The following is a 23423-nucleotide window of genomic DNA, read 5'->3' as shown; positions in this document are numbered from 1 at the left end:
TTTATTATAGGTCTTGGGAAATTAATTGAAAATATAACAAAATTCTGTTCTCTTGTGGCTCTTTAAGGGTTAACAGTTCAGGGATGTCTCTTCCACATCCAAAATCATAATTCTCACTCGCTCAGATAACTTTTCCCCAGCCTTACTGTAGTCCACGTTGCAGCTAGTGGCCAACCCAGCAAAAAGTCCTTCCAAATGTCTCTCACGTATTTCCACAGGTGCATATATCCAAAGGTGAGTATTTCCCAAAGGTAAGTATCTCCAAATCCTTATATTCCTCATGGAAGTGGACGTGCAGCACTCTTTGTCCTCCAGAGAGCCCAGGTTGGAGACTGTGTCTCTTCCCTTCCCAAACCTTCAGCTCATCAGCTCCTCATTTGTTTCAGCTGCGTGGGAAGATTGGCCATAGAGGGGTGGAGTTCCCGACCATACCAGCAGATGGAGCCACAGCTGTCTGGGTTTGCAGCCACCTCAGGGGGATGTAACGTCCCTCCAGGACACAGCCTCTCGTGACATCACACATCCCCTCCTCGGGACCGACGTCCTCGTCGGGGTAAAGGCAGCGAAGAAGGCATCACGCCGGGAGAGGGCGTCCGCATTGCCATGGTGCTTGCCAGACTGCTCTCTCTTCAACTCCTCCAACTCTAGGACCAGGGACTCAGCCTCCTGTTGTCTCTCCTTGAGTTTCTTACTGAACGCATCAGCCTTGGTTTTAGCAGAGTTTAGCTTCTGTTGAGCAGCTTTCAGTTCCTTCTCTCTCTCTGCCTCCGCATTCTTCATCTTGTTCTCCAACACCTTGTACTTCTCCTCTGCCTTCTTCTGGACCTCCTTACTACTGCGCAGGGTCTCCTCACACTCCTCGATGGTCCTGCGCAGCCTCTCCAGCTCCTCCTGTTGCTTATGGAAGGAGCTCTGTTGGAGTTTAGCCTGGAGGATATCTAACTCTTCTGTCTTCATGTCTAACTGTTGCTTTAACAAACGATACCTCTCAGCGGTCCCCTTCAGACCAGACAGTTCTTTGTCCAGATTCTGTAGCTCCGTCTCTGTGTCGGTCTGGGCACCTGCCATCCCCATCAGAGCCCGGGCGGGAGTGAGTAATTCGGAGGATTGCACCGGAGCCTTCCCAGGATGAGTCTTGCCTCTCCGTTTCCGAGGTACTCGGGTTATCCTCTCCTGAGACTCTCCCAGAGTGGGTAAAAGGCTGGGCAGTCTCGTCCAATTAGGACAGGGACGGGGAGGGAATCAACCACCCCCGCCGTCGTGTGTATGGTTCCCCGTGTGCTGGTCATTGTAAGTTCAGTAATGGGGTATTCTCTGGTGTCCCCATGGACACAGGAAACTGGGAGGACTTTACCCGGGGTCAGACACGTTGGGCCCACCAAATCCTTACGCACCAGGGTGGCCCGGCTACCAGAATCCAGTAAGGCCTCCACATCATGGTGATTCACAGTTACCGGGCAGGTGGGGGGTCGATCTGGGCCGCCATCTACGACTCCCAAGAGCGAGGCAAAACGGTGTGTGGGTGCTGAGCTGGAGGACTCCGCAGTGGGCATAGGTTCATCGGCTGGTTTCCCACACTGCCAGGAGATATGTCCCATCTCCCCACACCGGTAACACTGTCGAGTTTCCCCCTCCTGGTGTACTCTTCTTGGACCCGCCTGGTTTCTGGCTCCCCTGGAGCCGGGATAAGTCCTGGACGTGGCTGGGTTCGAGACCTTGGGGGTCCTTTGGACGGGTTCTTCCCATTTGTGGTGGGGCCACCTCCTGGGGTCTTTTCGGGGAAGCATTCAGCATCTCCGCTGTGGCCTGGTACTTTTCCACAGCTTCCACGGTCAGATCAGCCGTGGTCAAGGCCTGTTGACTGATGAACCGTTTTGCCTCATAAGGCAGGGCGCGTAGGTAACGATCCACCACAACGGCCTCCACCACCGCCGCTGCTGTATTCCTCTGCGGATCCAGCCATTTCCTTGCGATTCGGACAAGTTCATGCATCTGCGCCCGAGGAGGTTGGTCTGGTTGGAAGGTCCAGCTGTGAAAGCGCTGGGCCATACCAAACTTTGTGAGTCCATATCTGCTGAGGATCTCAGACTTCAGGGCATCATAGTCAGTAACCTGGTCAGGGCCCAGGTCCCGGACAGCATTCAGCGATTCCCCGGTTAGAAAGGGGGGCTAACAGACCAACCCACTGTTGCTTGGGCCAGGCTTCCCTAGTGGCCGTGGCCTCAAATGCATGCAGGTATGCCTCAATGTCATCGGTAGCTCCCATCTTAGATATAAAGTCACTTGCCTTTATTGGGCGGGTATTTTGGACAACCCTCTGTCTCTGCAACTGCAATTCCTCTGCCTTCAGAAGGTTGGCTTTCTTTTGCTCCTCCAAGAGAGCCACGGTTGCTTGCATCTAGGCTTGCTGGCCAGCAACAAGGGCTTTCAATATGTCCTCCATTTCAGTCGGCGGGGAGCCTACGGCCAACTTGGGAAAACTGGGTGATCAAACCTTCGGTATCCTCCTCTGACATGCACTATTAACGCTTGAGCGTGCCCGTATTCTCCACCATCTGTGACGTCACGAGAGGCTACACAGCTTTCAGCGGGATTGCTCAAGTAGTGCAAGGAGACAAGGTTCAAACAAAACAAGGATTTTATTATAGGTCTTGGGAAATTAACGAAAATATAACAAAATTCTGTTCTCTTGTGGCTCTTTAAGGGTTAACAGTTCAGGGATGTCTCTTCCACATCCAAAATCATAATTCTCACTCGCTCAGATAACTTTTCCCCAGCCTTACTGTAGTCCACGTTGCAGCTAGTGGCCAACCCAGCAAAAAGTCCTTCCAAATGTCTCTCACGTATTTCCACAGGTGCATATATCCAAAGGTGAGTATTTCCCAAAGGTAAGTATCTCCAAATCCTTATATTCCTCATGGAAGTGGACGTGCAGCACTCTTGTCCTCCAGAGAGCCCAGGTTGGAGACTGTGTCTCTTCCCTTCCCAAACCTTCAGCTCATCAGCTCCTCATTTGTTTCAGCTGCGTGGGAAGATTGGCCATAGAGGGGTGGAGTTCCCGACCATACCAGCAGATGGAGCCATAGCTGTCTGGGTTTGCAGCCACCTCAGGGGGGATGTAACGTCCCTCCAGGACACAGCCTCTCGTGACATCACAGTCTCCATAGCTTTTCTCTCCTCTTGAGACAAAGGATACACATGGCTCCGTGGGAGCGCTGCTCCTGCCTGGAGATCAATCGCACAATCCCCCTGTCTATGAGGAGGCAACTGTGTCGCCCTAGTTTTACTAAACACGAGAGCTAAATCCCCATATTCAGGCGGAATGTGCAGTGCGGGCACTTGGTTTGGACTTTCCACCGAAGTCGCCCCCACGGAAACACCCAGACATCGCCCCTCGCACTGAGCAGACCACCCATCGAGAGCCCTCTGTTGCCACGAAATAGCAGGGTTATGGGTGCTTAACCAGGGATTTCTCAGCACCACCGGGTACGCAGGAGAGTCGATCAGATACAGCTGTATAGTCTCTTCATGACCCCCCTGCGCACACATCCTAAGTGGCGCTGTGATCTCCCTAATCAGCCCCGACCCCAACGGGCGGCTATCTAAGGCATGAACGGGAAAAGGGTTTGTCAACAGGTAGGAGAGGGATCCCTAAATCTAAACAAAACTTCCGATCAACAAAATTCCCAGCTGCGCCTGAATCTACTAGCGCCTTATGCTGGGAATGAGGTGCAACCTGTGGAAAACAAACAGGTATACAAAAGTGCGCAACAGAAAGCTCTGGGTAAGTGGGACGTCTACTCACCTGGGAGGCCCCCACAGTGCGTGGCCTGTTGTCTTCTCCCCCGGAGAACCCTCCCCAGCACCTGGCCGCAGTGTGCCCTCCACGACCGCACTTGGTGCAGGAGACAGGCCCCCTCGGGCTCCTCCTCCTCCTTTCTCTAGCGCCGGCACCCCCGAGCTCCATAGGGCTCGGCTCGGAGGTGCCGGAGGGCGGAATGGAAGGACCCCCCTCGGGACGTCCACGGGTGGCCAGCAGGGTGTCCAGACGGATGGACATATCGACCAACTGGTCGAAGGTAAGATGGGTATCCCTGCAGGCCAACTCACGTTGAACGTCCTCCCGTAGGCTACATCGAAAATGGTCGATGAGGGCCCGTTCATTCCACCCTGCGTCCGCCGCAAATGCCTGTGTGCTCCTCTTCCCCTGTCTCAGGTGGACTAGACGCTCCCCCGCCGCTTTGCCCTCAGGTGGATGGTCGAACACGGCCTTGAAGCGACGGGAGAACTCGGCGTAGGAGATGGTGTTGGCGTCCATCTTCCTCCACTCGGCGTTGGCCCATTCCAACGCCTTGCCCGTGAGACAGGAGATGAGGCCGGAAACGCTCTCGTGTCCCGAGGGCACCGGGTGTACAGTGGCCAGGTAGAGCTCCACCTGCAGGAGGAACCCCTGACACCCGGCAGCTGTTCCGTCATACGCCCTCGGGAGCGAGAGCCGAATCCCCTGGGTTCCGAACCTGGGACTGGTGGACCGGCCGATGGGGTGGGCAGGGTAGGTGGAGGTGTGGGTACCCTGCTGGCCTCCCCATCGGTGCAAGGTGTTGATTACGTCCTGTAGAGCGGTCTCCAGTTGTCTTATCTGGCCATCTTGCCCACGGATATGCTCCTCGAGCGACACAGGCGTCACTGCCGATCCTGCTGATTCCATTAAGGTGTGTGATTCTGTCAACGGGTGCTGAAGGTGGGTGTGGTGTATGAATCAGGCGCAGGACGCAGAGGCTCAGTCCAAAGGCTTTAGTGCAATATTCACAAAAGACATAAGCACAATAAGCCCGAAGGCGAATACACGGCGCACACAGGTGACAAAACAAACGGCGTACTAACATGTGCAAAAGAACCTCTCCAAAACACTGGAGGAAAAATAGTAGCTCCAACACGAAACAGTAGAGCAATCACACACAAAGACACACACAACCAACGAGAACTAAATAGGACACTAACGAGGACTAACAAGACACAGGTGTACAACATCAAGACAAAACCAAACGAACATGAAACATAGATCGGTGGCAGCTAGTACTCTGGGGACGACGACCGCCGAAGCCTGCCCGAACCAGGAGGAGGAGCAGCCTCGGCCGAAACCGTGACAGTTTGCAATAAGGCTAAAGTAAAACTGTCAGAAATGTGGCAAATAAATGAAATTCAACTCCTGAATACAAGGTGTTATGTTTGAGTTAAATCCAACACAACACGTCATTCATATTTTCAAGCATAGTGGTGGCTGCATCATGTTATGGGTATGCTTGTAATCGTTCAGGACTGGTGAGTTTATCAGGATAAAAAATAAATGGAATGGAGCTAAGCACAGGCTAAATCCTAGAGGAAAAACTTGTTCAGTCTGCTTTCCACCAGACACTGGTAGATTAATGTACCTTTCAGCAGGACAATAACCTATAACACAAGGCCAAATATACACTGGAGTTGCTTACCAAGACGACATTGAATGTTCCTGAGGGGCCTAGTTACAGTTTTGACTTAAATCGTCTTAAAAACCTATGGTAAGACTTGAAAATGGCTGTCTAGTAATGATCAACCACCAAATTGACAGAGCTTGAAGAATTTGAAAAGAATAATGGGTATATATTGTACAATCTAGGAGTGCAAAGCTCTTAGAGACTCACAGCTGTAATTGCTGCCAAAGGTGATTCTAACATGTATTGACTCGGGTGTATTTCATTTTCAATACATTTGCTAAAATTTCTAAAAACATGTTTTCACTTTGTCATTATGGGGTATTGACTCTAGATGGGTGAGAAAAAAAGTATATTTAATCCATTTTGAATTCAGGTTGTAACACAACAAAATGTAGAATAAGTAAAGGGGTATGAATACTTTCTGAAGGCACTCTACCCGTCCTAGCTAGACTCATAGAAATATACATTTAATTTATGTAGCTACACTACACAAGACCCAAGCTCTAGCAATACCATATATTTAGGCCACTACTATGTATCATTATCTAAATGAAGTGGCCATCAGGACAACTGTCCAGAGCAATAATACATTTACACAACTGGCTTCAGAAATGCAGGGTAGTTTGAGGTTAGAGTCCTTAGCCTGGTGTCACAGCAGGAGGACTACGCTGCCAATGGAGTCAAAATGTGGTTAGGACCACAGCATAAAACTAAATTTACCATGAATCTCTGTTGGCCTGCCTAGTTTCTCAGTAACAGAAAACACTCTCACAGTTTGCCAATGTTGAATCCCATATGAAGTCTTTGACCCTATTGGGATCTTTATGAGAGGAAATATATGTTTCCCTCCATGATATACTGTACAGTAAGTGTGTATTTCTAAAGGAAATACCCTGAAGTAGTAGTAGTGGTGTGTGAGAGAATTAAGATAGTGTTGGCTTCAGTCTGCGTGTTCAGCAGGACCATGTGTCTGAGATGGAAAGTGGCCGTGAGGAACACTCTCTCAGACTGGGGTAGAGTAGAGTAGTGTCTGTCTGGCTGTACTTCCGTCTGGCTGTCTGTCTGCTCCCTGCTCACTCCTTTCTCCCTCCTTCCCCTGACTCCAGAAACATGCCCTACTTCCAGACCTGCCTTTCTCTCTCTCTCTCTCTCTCTCTCTCTCTCTCTCTCTCTCTCTCTCTCTCTCTCTCTCTCTCTCTCTCTCTCTCTCTCTTTCTCTCTCTCTCTCTCTCTCCTCCCTTCCCTACTTCCCGCCCTCTCTTTCCCCATCCCTCCCAGACCAGCCCTCCTGGGAGGTGTGTATGTGGGTCAGATACGTGACTGGAGTCTTCACAAGTTTCAGTAAGACACACCAACTGTCCGAACGGACAGAAAGCTCTATCGAAATTTCTCCCCCTCATTTCTCTCACCTTCTCTTGTGTCTGTGGCCCCACCCCCCTCATTCTGTTTCACTGCTCTGCTCGTCTCACATGTCCAGACGTTATGGAAGACTGGACAGATTTACTGTCTGCTGGTCTGTCTGCTTCAGAGACCAGAGGAGGCCCCTTAGAAGGGAGAGTCCAGCTCCATAATGTTCCATGCTCTGTAGCCATGTCAAACCCTCTGCCCTTGAGTGATGGACTGTTTTAGTCCTGCTTTGTTAAGACTGGTGTTTCTCTGAGTGATGGACTGTTAGCCCTGCTCTGTTAAGACTGGTGTTTCTCTGAGTGATGGACTGTTAGCCCTGCTCTTTTACGACTGGTGTTTCACTGAGTGATGGACTGTTAGCCCTGCTGATCGTGGACTACAGGAAAAGGAGGGCCGAACATGCCCCCATTCAGGTCGACAGGGCTGTAGTGGGCTGGGTCGAGAGTTTCAAGTTCCTTGGTGTCCACATCACCAACAAACTATCATGGTCCAAACACACCAAGACAGTCGTGAAGAGGGAACGACAACACCTTTTCCCCCTCAGGAGACTGAGAAGATTTGGCATAGGTCCCCAGATCCTCAAAAAGTTATACAGCTGAACCATCGAGAGCATCCTGACCGGTTGCATCACCGCCTGGTGTGGCAACTGCCCGGCATCTGACCGTAAGGCGCTACTGAGGGTAGTGCGTACGGCCCAGTACATCACTGGGGCCAAGCTTCCTGCCATCCAGGACCTATATACTAGGCGGTGTCAGAGGAAGGCCCAATTTTCTTTTCAAATACTCCAGTCACCCAAGTCATAGACCGTCCTCTCTGCTACCGCATGGCAAGTGGTACAGGAGCGCCAAGTCTAGGTCCAAAAGACTCCCTAACAGCTTCTACCGCCAAGCCATAGGACCCCCCCTTTGTTTTTACACTGCTGCTACTCACTGTTTATTATTTATGCATAGTGACTTTACCCCTACCTACATGTACAAATTACCTCGACTAACCTGTACCCCCGCACATTGACTCGGTACCGTAACCCCCTGTATATAGCCTCGTTATTGTTATTTTATTGTTACATTTTTTTATTTTTTTTTATACTTTAGTTTATTTTGTAAATATTTTCTTAACTCTATTTCTTGAACTGCATTGTTGGTTAAGGGCTTGTAAGTAAGCATTTCACGGTAAGGTCTACACCTGTTGTATTCGGCACATTCGTGACAAATACAATTTGATTTGATTTGTTAGGACTGTTGTTTGTCTGAGTGATGGACTGTTAACCCTGCTCTATTAGGACTGTTGTTTGTCTGAGTGATGGACTGTTAGCCCTGCTCTATTAGGACTGTTGTTTCTCTGAGTGATGGACTGTTAGCCCTGCTCTATTAGGACTGTTGTTTCTCTGAGTGATGGACTGTTAGCCCTGCTCTATTAGGACTGTTGTTTCTCTGAGTGATGGACTGTTAGCCCTGCTCTGGCTGCCTTAATCGACTTCCACGTCATCGGCTCCCGGGGAGCAGTTGTTGTGGAGGTTAACAGCCTTGCTCAAGGGCAGAACAGCAGATTTTTCCACCTTGTCGGCTCGGGAATTTGAACAAGCAACCTTTCGGTTATTGTCCCAACGTCAGCTATAGACAGTCTCTCCCCTCTCTCTCTCTCTCTCTCTCTCTCTCTCTCTCTCTCTCTCTCTCTCTCGCTCTCTCGCTCTCTCGCTCTCTCTCTCTCTCTCTCTCTCTCTCTCTCTCTCTCTCTCTCTCTCTCTCTCTCTCTCGCTCTCTCGCTCTCTCGCTCTCTCGCTCCTCTCTTTCCTCTCTCTCTCTCTCTCTCTCTCTCTCTCTCTCTCTCTCTCTCTCTCTCTCTCTCTCTCTCTCTCTCTCTCTCTCTCTCTCTCTCTCTCTCTCTCTCTCTCTCTCTCTCTCTCTCTCTCTCTCTCTCTCTCTCTCTCTCTTTCTCTCTGTCTCTCTCTCTCACTCACTCATACACGCACAGCACAGCATACAACCCACAGTGGGTGCCTCTTCTTCATAAATATTGAATTAGAGGAACAGTCAGGGTTCCAGCTGAAAGCCCCTTCTCCTCCTCCTCCGTAGCAGAATGTAGTCTCTCTGCAGCGGGGAGTCTCAGAAAACCTTGCTTTATTCTTCAAAACAGCCTTATCTCCACAGCCTATTATTTTATGTAAACTTTACTCTAAAATGTCCCAGAAGTGGACTGGTTTTCTTACTGTAGGTGTAATTGTTATTTATACAGAACGTAGCCCCTTTTTCCAACCGTATCAAAGCAGCCGTTTAGTAAACAGTCATGGCGTGCAAGCCAGCAGAGATGCAAGACTGATTACTGCAAGCTTGACTTCACCCTAATGTCAACCACTCCTCTCCTCCTTCCCCAGGTATGACATCCGATATGAGAAGGAGGATTTCCTCCTGAGGATCAAGGAGGCATCGGCTGGGGACCAGGGCACCTTCACCTGTGTGGCTGAGAACCGTGTGGGCAAAGTGGAGGCCTCGGCTACCCTCACCATCAGGGGTGAGTACAGGCTACTGTAGGAGACAGACAGACACCACTCCTGTTCCTGGAGCTGTGGTAATAGTCTCAGCAGGGTGGGCTTAGGCCCAGACCAATCCTCTCCACCCTCCCCACCGTGTGTGTTATTGCCCCCCTGATGTGAGCCTGGAGCTGGGCTCAGTTCCTCTCTCTCCCAGGGCCCAGACTGGATGATTACACTAGGACCTCCAGCCTCCACACAAAGATGAGCATCTTAACCAGAACCAATTGTGTTACACACCCTGGATCTCACTCTCCATTCCAACTCGCCTGCACATTACAACACCACACTGTGTCCTCTCTCGACTGGGATGCTAATAGAACTGGTGCAGTGAGACTCTGGTAGGATATTTTAAGGGTATTTGAGGTGAAGAGGGTAAGGGCAGGCGAGACTCAGCTTTCTGGTTTTGCCCTTTGTTTGTTTGTACATAAGCACAGTGTGTCAGTGGTGATGCTGTGATCTTTCCACATCTGTGACTGTGAATAAGACAATGTGAACATTGTATTACTATAAAACCTTCCCAAACCAAGATGATGCCAGGTTTATTTCCTTTACCTAAGCCCCATGCCATCACCTGCCATGGTGACTGAGCCTCACTCTCCTCATCTGTACCTGCTGGACTTTTGTACCCAACACCACATCATTCATTTCTGATTTTCATTTATTTTTCTTTCCCTCTCCTCTCCTCCTCTCCTCTCGGTCTTGTGTTTTGTGCTCACCCATCCACACCATTGTTCTGTCACCAGCTCGCCCTGTTGGTAAGTAAGAGCTGATCCCATTGTGCATGCATTACTCTCTCTCTCTCTCTCTCTCTCTCTCTCTCTCTCTCTCTCTCTCTCTCTCTCTCTCTCTCTCTCTCTCTCTCTCTCTCTCTGTCACACACACATATGCACATGCACACGCACACGCACGCAAATGCACATGCTTAAAAGGGCTCAGTAAATGTTCCTACACTTGCATACATACACACCCATAAACACAAAACACACATTCACACCTGATTATTCAACGTAACTAATACATGCACATTTAGTTCCTTTCCTCCAACTTTCTGGTCAAGACATAATAGTTGATATGCAGTAGTTCTGATGTAGAGACTACAAGGGGAGAATGTGCGTTAAAGAACCCATGCTCATGAGTTGGTCTCATTCATTCAGGTTTGTGGCCATCTGGATGAATGGCTTGTGTGGTCTGCTACCTGTAGAAATGGCTGTTCAGAGAGACTACTAGACAATCACCTGTTGCATGTTGTTCCCTGCAGCCTGTAGCTTGTAGCTGAAACCTGTAGCGCTCCTTGCTTAGTTTGTGCACATAAACAGCACTGTCTCTAAATGTGTTCCTGCTGTGCTGTGGTGACAGTGGTTTCACTTCTCTGACCTTTGACCTTCAGAGGCTCCCCTGTTTGTGGTGCGACCCCGGGACCAGATCGTGGCTCAAGGGCGCACAGTCACCTTCCCCTGTGAGACCAAGGGCAACCCCCAACCTACTGTGTTTTGGCAACGAGAGGGCAGCCAGGTAAGAAACACTTATTTGAATAACTTGTGTTGAATGTCTGTGTGCTTTTATACATGAGAGTTCTCCTTTGTGTGTTGGCCTCCTCCTATGCACATAAACAAAAATAACCTTCTCCTCGTTTACTTAATTGAGACATGAAGGTTGGGTCCTGATTGGACAGTGGATCGAGCCGTGGAGCGTGATGGAGCGTTCCGGATTCCCGGCCCCTGTGACAGTCACATAATGATGTAGTCGTCAATCATCAGTCCACTCTGCAGGGCTCTGACGAGCAATTTATTTCACAAGAAATGACATTCATTTGCTGCATTAGTTGTTAAGCATAAAGGGATCAGGCTAATGTCCTTCCCTTCCCCTCCGTTTGACTGCTCTCAGGTAGCGGAATGGGGAAAAAATCTAATTGAAGCGAAAGAGATAGAGATTTCAAGGCTATGTGTGGGCGGCCGGGAGGACTCACTTAATTTCAAGACCCGTAGTGCAGGGCATCATCACTGGCAGGGCTGACCGCCTCTCACCCACAGTGTAAATTACTGACCACTCCGAGTAGATAGAGGACCCCGACCCCTCGGCCCCCACACTTACTACTGAATTACATACACATTTCTAGGATAAGTGAGTGAATAGGAGGACTAAGGACATAACAGCCTACTCATTAATGAACACACACTGAGAATGGAAATGGTGTAAAATAGAGCAAGGTTTCAGATGATTGGTTTGACCTGTTGGTGCTTTTTAGTTAATGCAGCCCGCTCTTGCCTTGTACATGTATGGTGTATGGGACTATACTGTTATATAACATTGTATTGCCAAGGTTGTCACTCCCTCTTTAATTCCTGTCACTCTAACTTTCTCTATCATTCCCTCACATTTCTTATGTAACTAACTGAATGTATAAATCATTTAGTACAGTACAGTTATGATTTACTATTCACTCATACTATTAACTACAACATTTAGGCCTACATTGAATCTCGCCATGTTTTCTATGGGGCACAGGACAAAACACCATGCTGTTTTTCATAATGAATCTATGTTATCTCGCCAGGATCTGCTGTTCCCCAGCCAGCCAGCCCAGGGAGACAGCCGTGTGTCAGTGTCAGTGAGTGGAGAGCTGACCATCTCCTCCGTACAGCGCTCTGATGCAGGCTACTACACCTGCCAGGCCCTCACTGTGGCCGGCAGCATCCTGGCCAAGGCTCAGCTAGAGGTGGCAGACGGTGAGAGCATATAGAGCATGCCACACACACACACACACACACCACATACACTTGTAGATGTGGTCATATCAATGCGCACCTGTAGAGCTATCCTTGCCAACACAATTGTGCGCCTTGCCTGAGAACAATGCACAACTAAATGCAAGTACACACACTTGCTTGACCACATGCACTGAAGGTGCATAAAATGCATCAGAGGCTGACTGTTTAATGCTTGGCACTTATCTTGGCTGAGATTTGCTGTGCTGAAAGCTGTAAGAGCTAATCGGTCATATGCCTTCACTCATTTCATTAGCATGTCACTGTGGGAAGTTGCACCAGAGAGAGGCCATGAAAGGCCTGCAAAGAGAGAAACTGTTCAAATGAAAACTCTCTCCCTGATGGAGAGTCACATTTACACCCCTCTCCTCCTCTCAAAGAGCATAATTATCTTAAATGCTGAGCTAGTGCCAGTTAGGAGCTGTTTACGCCTCTCTCGCTCTCTCTTTCTCTCTCTCGTTCTCTCTCTCTCTCTCTCTCGCTCTCTCGTTCTCTCTCCCTGTCTCTATCTCTGTCTCCATCTCTGTCTCTCTCTCTCTCTCTCTCTCTCTCTCTCTCTCTCTCTCTCTCTCTCTCTCTCTCTCTCTCTCTCTCTCTCTCTTTCTCTCTCATTTCCTGGATTCCTCTCACACACATTATTGAATTAACATATGCTCAAGGATTTTTTGGAAAGAGAACAAGCCTTGCCCTGCGAGTTGGAAAATATGGAAATAGTGTTGCTGTATACAAGGAATGATCAAGAGGTTGAGTGTGAAAAATGCAAAAAGAGCTCACGGTTTTACCAATTTGACTTCAGATTCAGACGTTTATCCACATTTCACCAAATTCCAATTTTGAAGTTGCTCAAAACGTCAAATTTGGAAGTGTTTTTGACACCCTTGTTTGCTCCTCCTGCTCAAATCAAGTAAATCAAATCAAATTGTATTTGTCACATCTGCCGAATACAATGGGTGCAGACTTAACCGTGAAATGCTTGCTTACGAGCCCAGTGATGCAGATTTAAAAAATAATAGCAAAGACAAAGATAGTAAGACAAGACAAGAGAGAATGGAGCTATATACAGGAAGTACCAGTACCAAATCAATGTGGAGCTATATACAGGGAGTACTAGTACCAGATCAATGTGGAGCTATATACAGGAAGTACCAGATCAATGTGGAGCTATATACAGGGAGTACCAGTACCAGATCAATGTGGAGCTATATACAGGAAGTACCAGTACCAGATCAATGTGGAGCTATGTACAGGAAGTACCAGTACCAGATCAATATGGAGCTATATACAGGAAGTACCAGTACCAGATCAATGTGGAGCTATATACAGGAAGTACCAGTACCAGATCAATGTGGAGCTATATACAGGAAGTACCAGTACCAGATCAATGTGGAGCTATAGACAGGGAGTACCAGTACCATATCAATGTGGAGCTATATACAGGGAGTACCAGTACCAGATCAATGTTGAGATATATACAGGGAGTACCAGCACCAGATCAATGTGCAGGGAGGGGTATGAGTTTCATGAAGGCAGGGTAAAGTGACTAGGCATCAGGATAGATAATAATAAGACTAAAATAAAGAACAGAGTAGCAGCAGCATATGATGAGTAAGTGTGTGTGTGTGTGTGTGTGTGTGTGTGTGTGTGTGTGTGTGTGTGTGTGTGTGTGTGTGTGTGTGTGTGCGCATGTGTGTTTGTGTGTGTCTGTGTTTGTGTTGTGTCGGTATGCATGTGTGTTATGTGAGTGTGTGTGTATGTACAGTAGTGTATGTGAATGTGTGTGGGTTTTGTGTAAGTGGGTCAGTATGGTATGTGTGTGAGTGTGTATATAGTAGGTATATATAGTCTTGTGTGCTTAGAGTCAGTGCAAGATAGGGTCAGTGCAGATAGTTTGGTTACGGTTAATTAACTATTTAGCAGTCTTTCGTTTGCCTTATATAGAGATGCTGGATGGCAGGGAGCTCGGCTCAAGTGATGTACTGGGTTGTCCGCACCATCCTCTGTAGTGCTTTGCGGTCGAGGTTGGTGCATTTGTCATATCAAGCGGTGATTCAGCCAGTCAAGATGCTCTCGATGGTGCAGCTGTACATCTTTTTGCTCAGCATAGTTCCGTTGCCCGTTGCTCCAAACTAGGGCTGTGGCGGTCACGAAATTTCTTCAGCCAGTGATTGTCAAGCAAATAACTGTTGATCTCACGGTAATTGACCGGTAATTAACATAAACACAAATCTCCTGGCTACAAGCCATTGATGCAGACCTTTGGAACATCTACATTTAAAAAAGTATAATAAATCCATGTAATATAGCCTACACATTCACAATAAAACCATTATTTATTTTAGACAGGTCTAAAGAAATTATATGAAGAAAATGTAGTCTATTTCAGAAGAGCAGAATAGCATACTCTGAGTTGTCCTTATGTTAGGTCCTGATCTGGCTATGTCATATGGCTGTGGGCTACACTAGTTCATTTAGCAGACAAGATTTGGTTAGAATTCCGTGGCATTATTGTATATTGTTTTATAGTATGAAGAATACAATTGAACAACGCTGAATAAAATTGAAAGGATATTTCCTCCAAACGATTTGAGGGAGTGCGCACATGCGGCTATTCTGTGTTGAGCGGTTAGCAAAGAAATAGGTACTCCTATATACTTAATTTAGAGTTATTAATGTAACTTTAGTTGTTCTACAAACGTTGGGCTATATGTTTAGATTTGTAATACGTTGTAAGGCTGCATGATGCAACTCTAATGATGATTTGAAAAAAGTTGCTTGAAAGGTATGAGCTCTGCTTTGTTTTTTTTGCGCCGGCTGTACACACTTCATCAGTCTCTCATTCACAATTTGACAAGCACTTGATAATGCCTATAATTACCTGCCGGCATCCCCTTTGTGTGGCCATAATGCACCCTACAAAAATCCATGCCTTTTGCGTCCAGTTTCCTTCTCCCTGAGTGCTGAGTGCTGCGTGCTCCAAAGCACCTCTCACTCACATGGCTCTCCATCACGTGATCAGGTCTTTCTCACAGGCTACAAGTGAAGACCGACACATCGGGGACGCAACTACATGTGTCCTTATCCAATTCGCATATTGAAGATATTGGAAGAACTGTCCACAGTTACTTTTCTTCAGCCAACAAGATGAGTAAGCCTAACGAACAGCAAAAGCACTAGCCTATATCAATCTACTATCCCCCATAGTACAAATGTTGACCTCTTCTATTCTGTGCGAGAAATACATATTCTAAACATAGCATGGTACTATTGTGGAATGCGATAGATTCCAAATTAATACAACCACTACCATCAAAAAAGCGTTTTTACACAATGAGGCTGACGCAACAGATGAGAACGTTTAGCTTAAAATGTGATAAACTATGTATATTTCTTCACATCATAAGCGCAGCAATGCGCACACGGCAGTAGGCTATAAGCGCGACTGTTCCATTAGCGGGAAAACACCATTATCAAAAGTGACCGCAAATGCGATTATGCTTGTAATGCTTTTATTATAAAGGTGAATTTTAATGGTGAAAATTATCTTCCCCAAACTTGAAACTCATGCGCTGCTTATGTATGCCAGTTAGGCTCTACACCTGTTATGATGAGTTTCTCGGGTGTCAAAGAATCAAGGATGCAAGGATATACTTAGACACTTTGTAGACAGTTAATGCAAATGTTTAATGATCGGTACCGGGTTCGTTACAACAATGACCAGAGCTTTGCCCCTTGGTGTTACGAACTAACTTGAACAAAGACACTCTACCTTATATACCCTCTATTACCCTCTTCCTGGCATACATCTGGCAAGTCTCCATGGGCACTCCCTGTCTTTGATGTTCATCACTCTTTACCCCAAGTCACTATCCTAAACATCACTCATGCTATCCTAAACATCAGTAATCTCCTTTGACATAATGGAATGTAGACTTTCTGTCTCCTAACCACTTATCTAGTAACTCTAACCTGTTCCCCACGATAGTATGACATGACATCGTTATACCATAAAAAAATCATATCAAAACCCCTTGTAAAGCGGATTAATGTTCTTAATTTTAATAAGTTATTTGGCCACTTAAATTGTGATACAAACCTTATGAAAACATATAGGCAACTATGATTTGAAAACGTCACAAAAAAGACATTGTTTCTCGCCTTACGCTGGGCATCATTCACAAGTGATAATATATCATTCATAAGTGATAGGCTAATATTGTCACCCATCAGACTATTCTTGATTTAATCTTGTCTTTACATATACTAAATAATATATGTGTGAAATTTGTTTTGATTTAGAATGGACCATTATCATGCACCTGTCTCGAAACAGGGGCAGGGGAAAAAATACATGTCATCTATGTACTTAAATAGCGAATGGAGGATGCTTTTCCTGTGGTTCATTTTCATGCCAGCCAGGTAGGCTATACTCCTGTTGTAAATATAAGCAATGTGCTTCAAATGAGGAAAGTTGAGAACTAAATATAGTAAGCCAATAGAAAGCTGATGGGATCCTCCTCTTTTTAATAGAGGCCATCACTCTGTTTTCTCGCGCAATTGCATAGCCTTTAGAAATGTTGTGCAACATGAGCTCATGGGCCCTCATTAATTTTTTATTAGATTTTCGATCACATTTGCATTGATGTCAGAGTGATTAGAGGGACAATAGAGTGCTGAGTACCAGGCAGTTAGCACGTTTGGTAGGCTACTAATGACCATCAGCAGCATCAGAGCTTGGAGAAGCCTAATTACCGTGACTAAACGGTCATGTGGAATTTGACTGCCTTCATGACTCGTGGCCGCCGGTGTGGAGGTAATATGGTCACCGCAACAGCCCTACTCCACACCTCAAACCTCACATTTTGAAGTTAAGGTTTTGGATAGAGTTAAAACATTAAAGCTGCAACATGTAACTTTTGGGCCGACCTGACACAATTCTCATAGAAATGTGAGTTATATATCTGTCATTCTAATTGAAAGGAAGTCTAAGAAGTGATAGATCTGTTCTGTGTGCGCTATTTCTATGCTTCCCGTTTTTAAGTTTAATTTTTGCATCTTTTACTTTCTGTTTTGTACACCAGCTTCAAACAGTTGAAAATACAATAATTTTGGTTATGGAAAATATATTTCACAGCGGTTTAGATGGTACAATGATTACCTACAATATACATGCTTGTTTTGTCACATAAACTGAAATTAGACTAACTATTAGAATTTTAGCAACCAGGAAATTGGTGGATTGATTTCTGCATAGTGCATCTTTATGTTTAGGCATTCATTTCGAATGGTTAAGTTAAGGGTTAAGGTTCGGGATAGGGTAAAAATTAAATAAAAATTACAATTGGGATTGAACAAGGGACCTTCCGAACCCAGGAGAGCCTATACGGACATGCCTAGTGCCCAAATTTATGACATATTTCGCGCAGAGAAAGTAGAGTGGAGACGAAAAGATTCGGTTCAGTATGTCATCCTGATGAGCCCTTCCAGCTTGCTAGTTTATAGATGTTGCTAGAAACTTCAGTGAGAATTAGAAACTTGTCTGCCGAAGTTGGGACTTGGGAGCGTGCTGTTAGTCTCAACTGAGTAATCTGAGTAATTGTCTGTTTTTTTGTTATTATAATGTTTTATGTAGACGTTAAAAATCTAATCAAATCACATTTTATTTGTCACATTGTCACGTTCGTTTACAGACGGGTCAGACCAAGGCGCAGAGTGATATACATACATGTTTATTAAACGAATAAACACAACGACAAAACAATAAACCAACGATACGTGACGTCCTAAGGTACACACAACAAACCTCACACGGAACAAGATCCCACAACCCACTAGTGCCAATAGGCTGCCTAAGTATGGTCCCCAATCAGAGACAACGAGCGACAGCTGCCTCTGATTGGGAACCACACGACCAACATAGATCTAGACAACATAGAAAATCACACCCTGACTCAACAAATAAGAGTCCCCAGAGTCAGGGCGTGACAGTACCCCCAAAGGTGCGGACTCTGACCGCACAACCTTTACTTAACAGGGTAGGGGCCGGGCGTGACAACCACCTATTCTCCGCCTCCCTGTTGCGCCCCTGGTCTGGTCTGGTCCTCGGCGCGCTGCTTCCCCTCTCCTTCCTCCCACTATACTCCAAGCCCTGTCTGGACCCTGGTGTGGGAGACCCCGAACCTGGAGAGGGGCTGACGTCTGGGTTTGGACTGGAGCCGCTGACCGGAGCTGGACCGGGCACCGGTGGAGCGGACTGCTCAGGCTCCGGACTGGAGCCGCTGACCGGAGCTGGACTGGGCACCGGTGGAGCGGACTGCTCTGGCTCCGGAGTGGAGCCGCTGACCGGATCTGGACTTGACCCCGGTGGAGCGGACTGCTCTGGCTCCGGAGTGGAGCAGCTGACCGGAGCTGGACTGGGCACCGGTGGAGCGGACTGCTCTGGCTCCGGACTGTAGCTGCTGACTGGTGCCGGACCAGGCACCGGTGGAACGGGCACGGGCCGTGCCGGACTGGACACACTCACCACTGGTCTGGTGCAAGGAGCAGGCACGGGCCGAACCGGACTAGGAACATGCACCACTGGCTTGATGCGAGGAGCAGGAACGGGCCGGGCCGGACTGGCGACACGCACCACTGGCTTGGTGCGAGGAGCAGGAACAGGCCGGGCCGGACTGGCGACACGCACCACTGGCTTGGTGCGAGGAGCGGGAACAGGCCGGGCCGGACTGGCGACGCACACCACTGGCTTGGTGCGAGGAGCGGGAACAGGCCGGGCCGGACTGGCGACGCGCACCACTGACTTGGTGCGAGGAGCGGGAACAGGCCGGGCCGGGCTGGGAACACGCACCACTGGTTTGGTGCGGGGAGCAGGCACGGGCCGTACCGGACTGTGGAGGCGGACTGGAGGTCTGAAGCGGAGAGCTGGCACAACCCGTCCTGGCTGGATGCCTACTTCCGCACAGTATGTGTGAGGCATTAGCACAGTACGTAGAACCGGCGCAGGATATGCGGGACCGAGGAGGCGTACTGGAGACCAGGAGCGTTGAGCCGGCACACCCCGTCCTGGTTGGATGCCCATCTTCGCACGGCACGTGCGTGGTGCTAGCACAGGACGTACAGGACTGTGCCGGCACACTGGCGACACAGTACGTAGCTCCGCATAACACGGAGCCTGCCCAGTCACACGCTTCCTCGCATGAGTACGGGGAGTTGGCTCTGCTCTAATACTAGGCCCCGCCAACCACCCTTTTAGTCCCCCAAATGTTCTTGGGGCTGTCTCTCGGGCTTCTTCCTCGACCGGCGTCCTCTGTGTTGCCGTTGCTCCTCTCCTGCCTGGGCATCTACCTTCGCCCATGGCCCTTTCCCTGCAAATATCACCTCCCACGACCACAACTTGCCCACCTGTGACATGGCTACTCTCTTCGCCTGGGCACGCTGCTTGGTCCTCGTTTGGTGGGATCTTCTGTCACGTTCGTTCACAGACTGGTCGAACCAAGGCGCAGCGTGATATGCATACATGTTTATTTAACGAATAAACACAACGACAAAACAATAAACCAACGATACATGACGTCCTAAGGTACACACAACAAACCTCACACGGAACAAGATCCCACAACCCACTAGTGCCAATAGGCTGCCTAAGTATGGTCCCCAATCAGAGACAACGAGCGACAGCTGCCTCTGATTGGGAACCACACCGGCCAACATAGATCTAGACAACATAGAAAATCACACCCTGACTCAACAAATAAGAGTCCGCAGAGTCAGGCGTGACACACATACACATATTTAGCAGATGTTATTGCGGGTGTAGCGAAATGCTTGTGTTTCTAGCTCCAACAGTGCAGTATATCTAACAATTCACAACAATACACACAATACACAACCTAAAAGTAAAATAATGGAATTAAGGAATATAGAAATATTAGAAATATTAGGATGAGCAATGTCGGAGTGGCATAGACTAAACTACAGTAGAATAGAATACAGTATATACATATGAGATGAGTAAAGCAAAAATATGTAAACATTATTAGAGTGACTAGTGTTCCATTATTAAAGTGGCCAGTGATTTCAAGTCTATGTATATACAGTGGGGAGAACAAGTATTTGATACACTGCCGATTTTGCAGGCTTTCCTACTTACAAAGCATGTAGAGGTCTGTAATTTTTTATCATAGGTACACTTCAACTGTGAGAGACGAAATCTAAAACAAAAATCCAGAAAATCACATTGTATGATTTTTAAGTAATTCATTTGCATTTCATTGGTATTTGATCACCTACCAACCAGTAAGAATTCCGGCTCTCACAGACCTGTTAGTTTTTCTTTAAGAAGCCCTCCTGTTCTCCACTCATTACCTGTATTAACTGCACCTGTTTGAACTCGTTACCTGTATAAAATACACCTGTCCACACACTCAATCAAACAGACTCCAACCTCTCCACAATGGCCAAGACCAGAGAGCTGTGTAAGGACATCAGGGATAAAATTGTAGACCTGCACAAGGCTAGGATGGGCTACAGGTCAATAGGCAAGCAGCTTGGTGAGAAGGCAACAACTGTTGGCGCAATTATTAGAAAATGGAAGAAGTTCAAGATGACGGTATATCACCCTCGGTCTAGGGCTCCATGCAAGATCTCACCTCGTGGGGCATCAATGATCATGAGGAAGGTGAGGGATCAGCCCAGAACTACACGGCAGGACCTGGTCAATGACCTGAAGAGAGCTGGGACCACAGTCTCAAAGAAAACCATTAGTAACACACTACGCCGTCATGGATTAAAATCCTGCAGCGCACGCAAGGTCCCCCTGCTCAAGCCAGCGCATGTCCAGGCCCGTCTGAATTTTGCCAATGACCATCTGGATGATCCAGAGGAGGAATGGGAGAAGGTCATGTGGTCTGATGAGACAAAAATAGAGCTTTTTGGTCTAAACTCCACTCGCCGTGTTTGGAGGAAGAAGAAGGATGAGTACAACCCCAAGAACACCATCCCAACCGTGAAACATGGAGGTGGAAACATCATTCTTTGGGGATGCTATTCTGCAAAGGGGACAGGACGACTGCACCGTATTGAGGGGAGGATGGATGGGGCCATGTATCGCGAGATCTTGGCCAACAACCTCCTTCCCTCAGTAAGAGCATTGAAGATGGGTCGTGGCTGGGTCTTCCAGCATGACAACGACCCGAAACACACAGCCAGGGCAACTAAGGAGTGGCTCCGTAAGAAGCATCTCAAGGTCTTGGAGTGGCCTAGCCAGTCTCCATACCTGAACCCAATAGAAAATCTTTGGAGGGAGCTGAAAGTCCGTATTGCCCAGCGACAGCCCCGAAACCTGAAGGATCTGGAGAAGGTCTGTATGGAGGAGTGGGCCAAAATCCCTGCTGCAGTGTGTGCAAACCTGGTCAAGACCTACATGAAACGTATGATCTCTGTAATTGCAAACAGAGGTTTCTGTACCAAATATTAAGTTCTGCTTTTCTGATGTATCAAATACTTTTGTTATGCAATAAAATGCAAATTAATTACTTAAAAATCATACAATGTGATTTTCTGGATTTTTGTTTTAGATTCAGTCTCTCACAGTTGAAGTATACCTATGATAAAAATTACAGACCTCTACATGCTTTGTAAGTAGGAAAACCTGCAAAATCGGCAGCGTATCAAATACTTGTTCTCCCCACTGTAGGGCAGCAGCCTCTAAGGTGCAGGGTTACGTAACCAGGTGGAAGCCGCCTAGTGATGGCTATTTAACAGTCTGATGGCCTTGAGATAGAAGCTGTTTTTCAGTCTCTCGGTCCCAGCTTTGATGCACCTGTACTGACCTCGTCTTCTGGATGATAGCGGGGTGAACAGGCAGTGGCTCAGGTGGATGTTGTCCTTAATTATCTTTTTGCCGTTCCTGTGACATCGGGTGCTGCAGGTGTCCTGGAGGGCAGGTAGCTTTCCCCCGGTGATGCGTTGGGCAGACCACACCACCATCTGGAGAGCCTGCGGTTGTGGGCGGTGCAGTTGCCGTACCAGGCGGTGATACAGCCCGACAAGATGCTCTCAATTGCGCAATTATGTAAAAGTTTGTACGGGTTAATGCCGTAGTTCTACGTTTTCGGTGAAAATCACTACAATAAATGTGCGTTGGCTTTCACCCTGGCCTGGTATTGGCTACACTATCTAGCTACTTCTCTTTCCTTACTGCGGCAAGCAGGATCGAAGGGACACTGTGCCCCGTGTTGTTGTGTTGCCGGCTTGCAGTGCAAACTCTCCCCATTGAGCAGTAGACTGTATCACCTTGACATACAGATTGTTACTAGTATCAAATACCAATATTCCAAGTTATTTCTTGTGTAGGATGTTAACCTACTCTAAATAAAATCAAGTGTGATGGAACAAATTGGCCAATTTAGCTACCGCCCTCGACATGTGATACAGCTGCCTGGTGGGAGGCAACAACCATATTGCATTGCTGGTGGGAGGCAACAACCATATTGCACAAGCGAAGAGGCTAGCAAGCACCTCAATACAACACTGTTGCACTGGTCATTGGCAACTTCTTGTCATTATGTTAGCTAATTGGCACGTCACGGCGACATCCTGGCTATAGGGTGAATGCACCAATTTGTAAGTCGTTCTGGATAAGAGCGTCTGCTAAATGACGTAAATGTAAATGTAATCCAGATGTCGACCAATACAACAAGTTATTTCTCCCTCGACCATTGAAATAAACATTACTTTCTTTTACAAGTTTTAACTAGCGCCATGATGCTGTTGTTGCCAGCTAGCCAGCATAAACTAGCTAGCTGGGAAGGGCTCATCAGGACGACTGACTGAACTGACTGAACTGAATCCATTCGTCTCCACTCAACTCTCAGCTGCGTGATATACGTCATCAATTTGGGCACCAGGCGTATCCGTATAACCTCTCCCATTACACCCATCCACCACCCCTATCCACAACGCTCTAGCAAAACCCAGGCCTACTTGATTGTAATTGCGCTCACTGTTACCTCTATTGGCCGGTGAAGAAGGCATTTCCCGATGTCCTCAGGACATGGACAGGCGTCCAATTTCTAAGTCAATCTTGAGCGATCTGGCTGGAAAAATCATGCAAGAAAGAAGTAATCTTTTGTTATTGCATCTGATCACAGTTAAAGCATATTTTTTGAGTCTACCAGTTGTTCAATATTAAACATACAATGAGGTGCTGACAATTATTACATATACAGTGGGTATAGTATAACAACGCTC

The 23423-nt window shown here is 47.4% G+C and overlaps 1 protein-coding gene across 4 annotated transcripts in view; it reads left to right on the top strand.

Annotated features, from left to right (window-relative positions):
• Positions 1-23423, top strand: part of LOC121573771 (roundabout homolog 2) — a 159507-nt gene that overhangs the window by 68093 nt on the left and 67991 nt on the right. For 3 of the 4 annotated variants that reach the window (XM_041886018.2, XM_041886019.2, XM_041886016.2), the window contains exons 6-9: positions 9253-9389; positions 10155-10166; positions 10799-10923; positions 11966-12137. In XM_041886018.2, the coding sequence (XP_041741952.1) occupies positions 9253-9389; positions 10155-10166; positions 10799-10923; positions 11966-12137 (446 nt within the window). The remainder of the gene's footprint in view (positions 1-9252; positions 9390-10154; positions 10167-10798; positions 10924-11965; positions 12138-23423) is intronic. The other variant, XM_041886017.2, reaches the window with a different exon arrangement.

Source organism: Coregonus clupeaformis, chromosome 9 (genome assembly GCF_020615455.1).
Source record: "Coregonus clupeaformis isolate EN_2021a chromosome 9, ASM2061545v1, whole genome shotgun sequence".
NCBI classification, from domain to species: domain Eukaryota; kingdom Metazoa; phylum Chordata; class Actinopteri; order Salmoniformes; family Salmonidae; genus Coregonus; species Coregonus clupeaformis.
The sequence above is the reverse complement of the archived record's forward strand: the minus strand, read 5'-3'. Positions and strand labels throughout refer to the sequence as shown.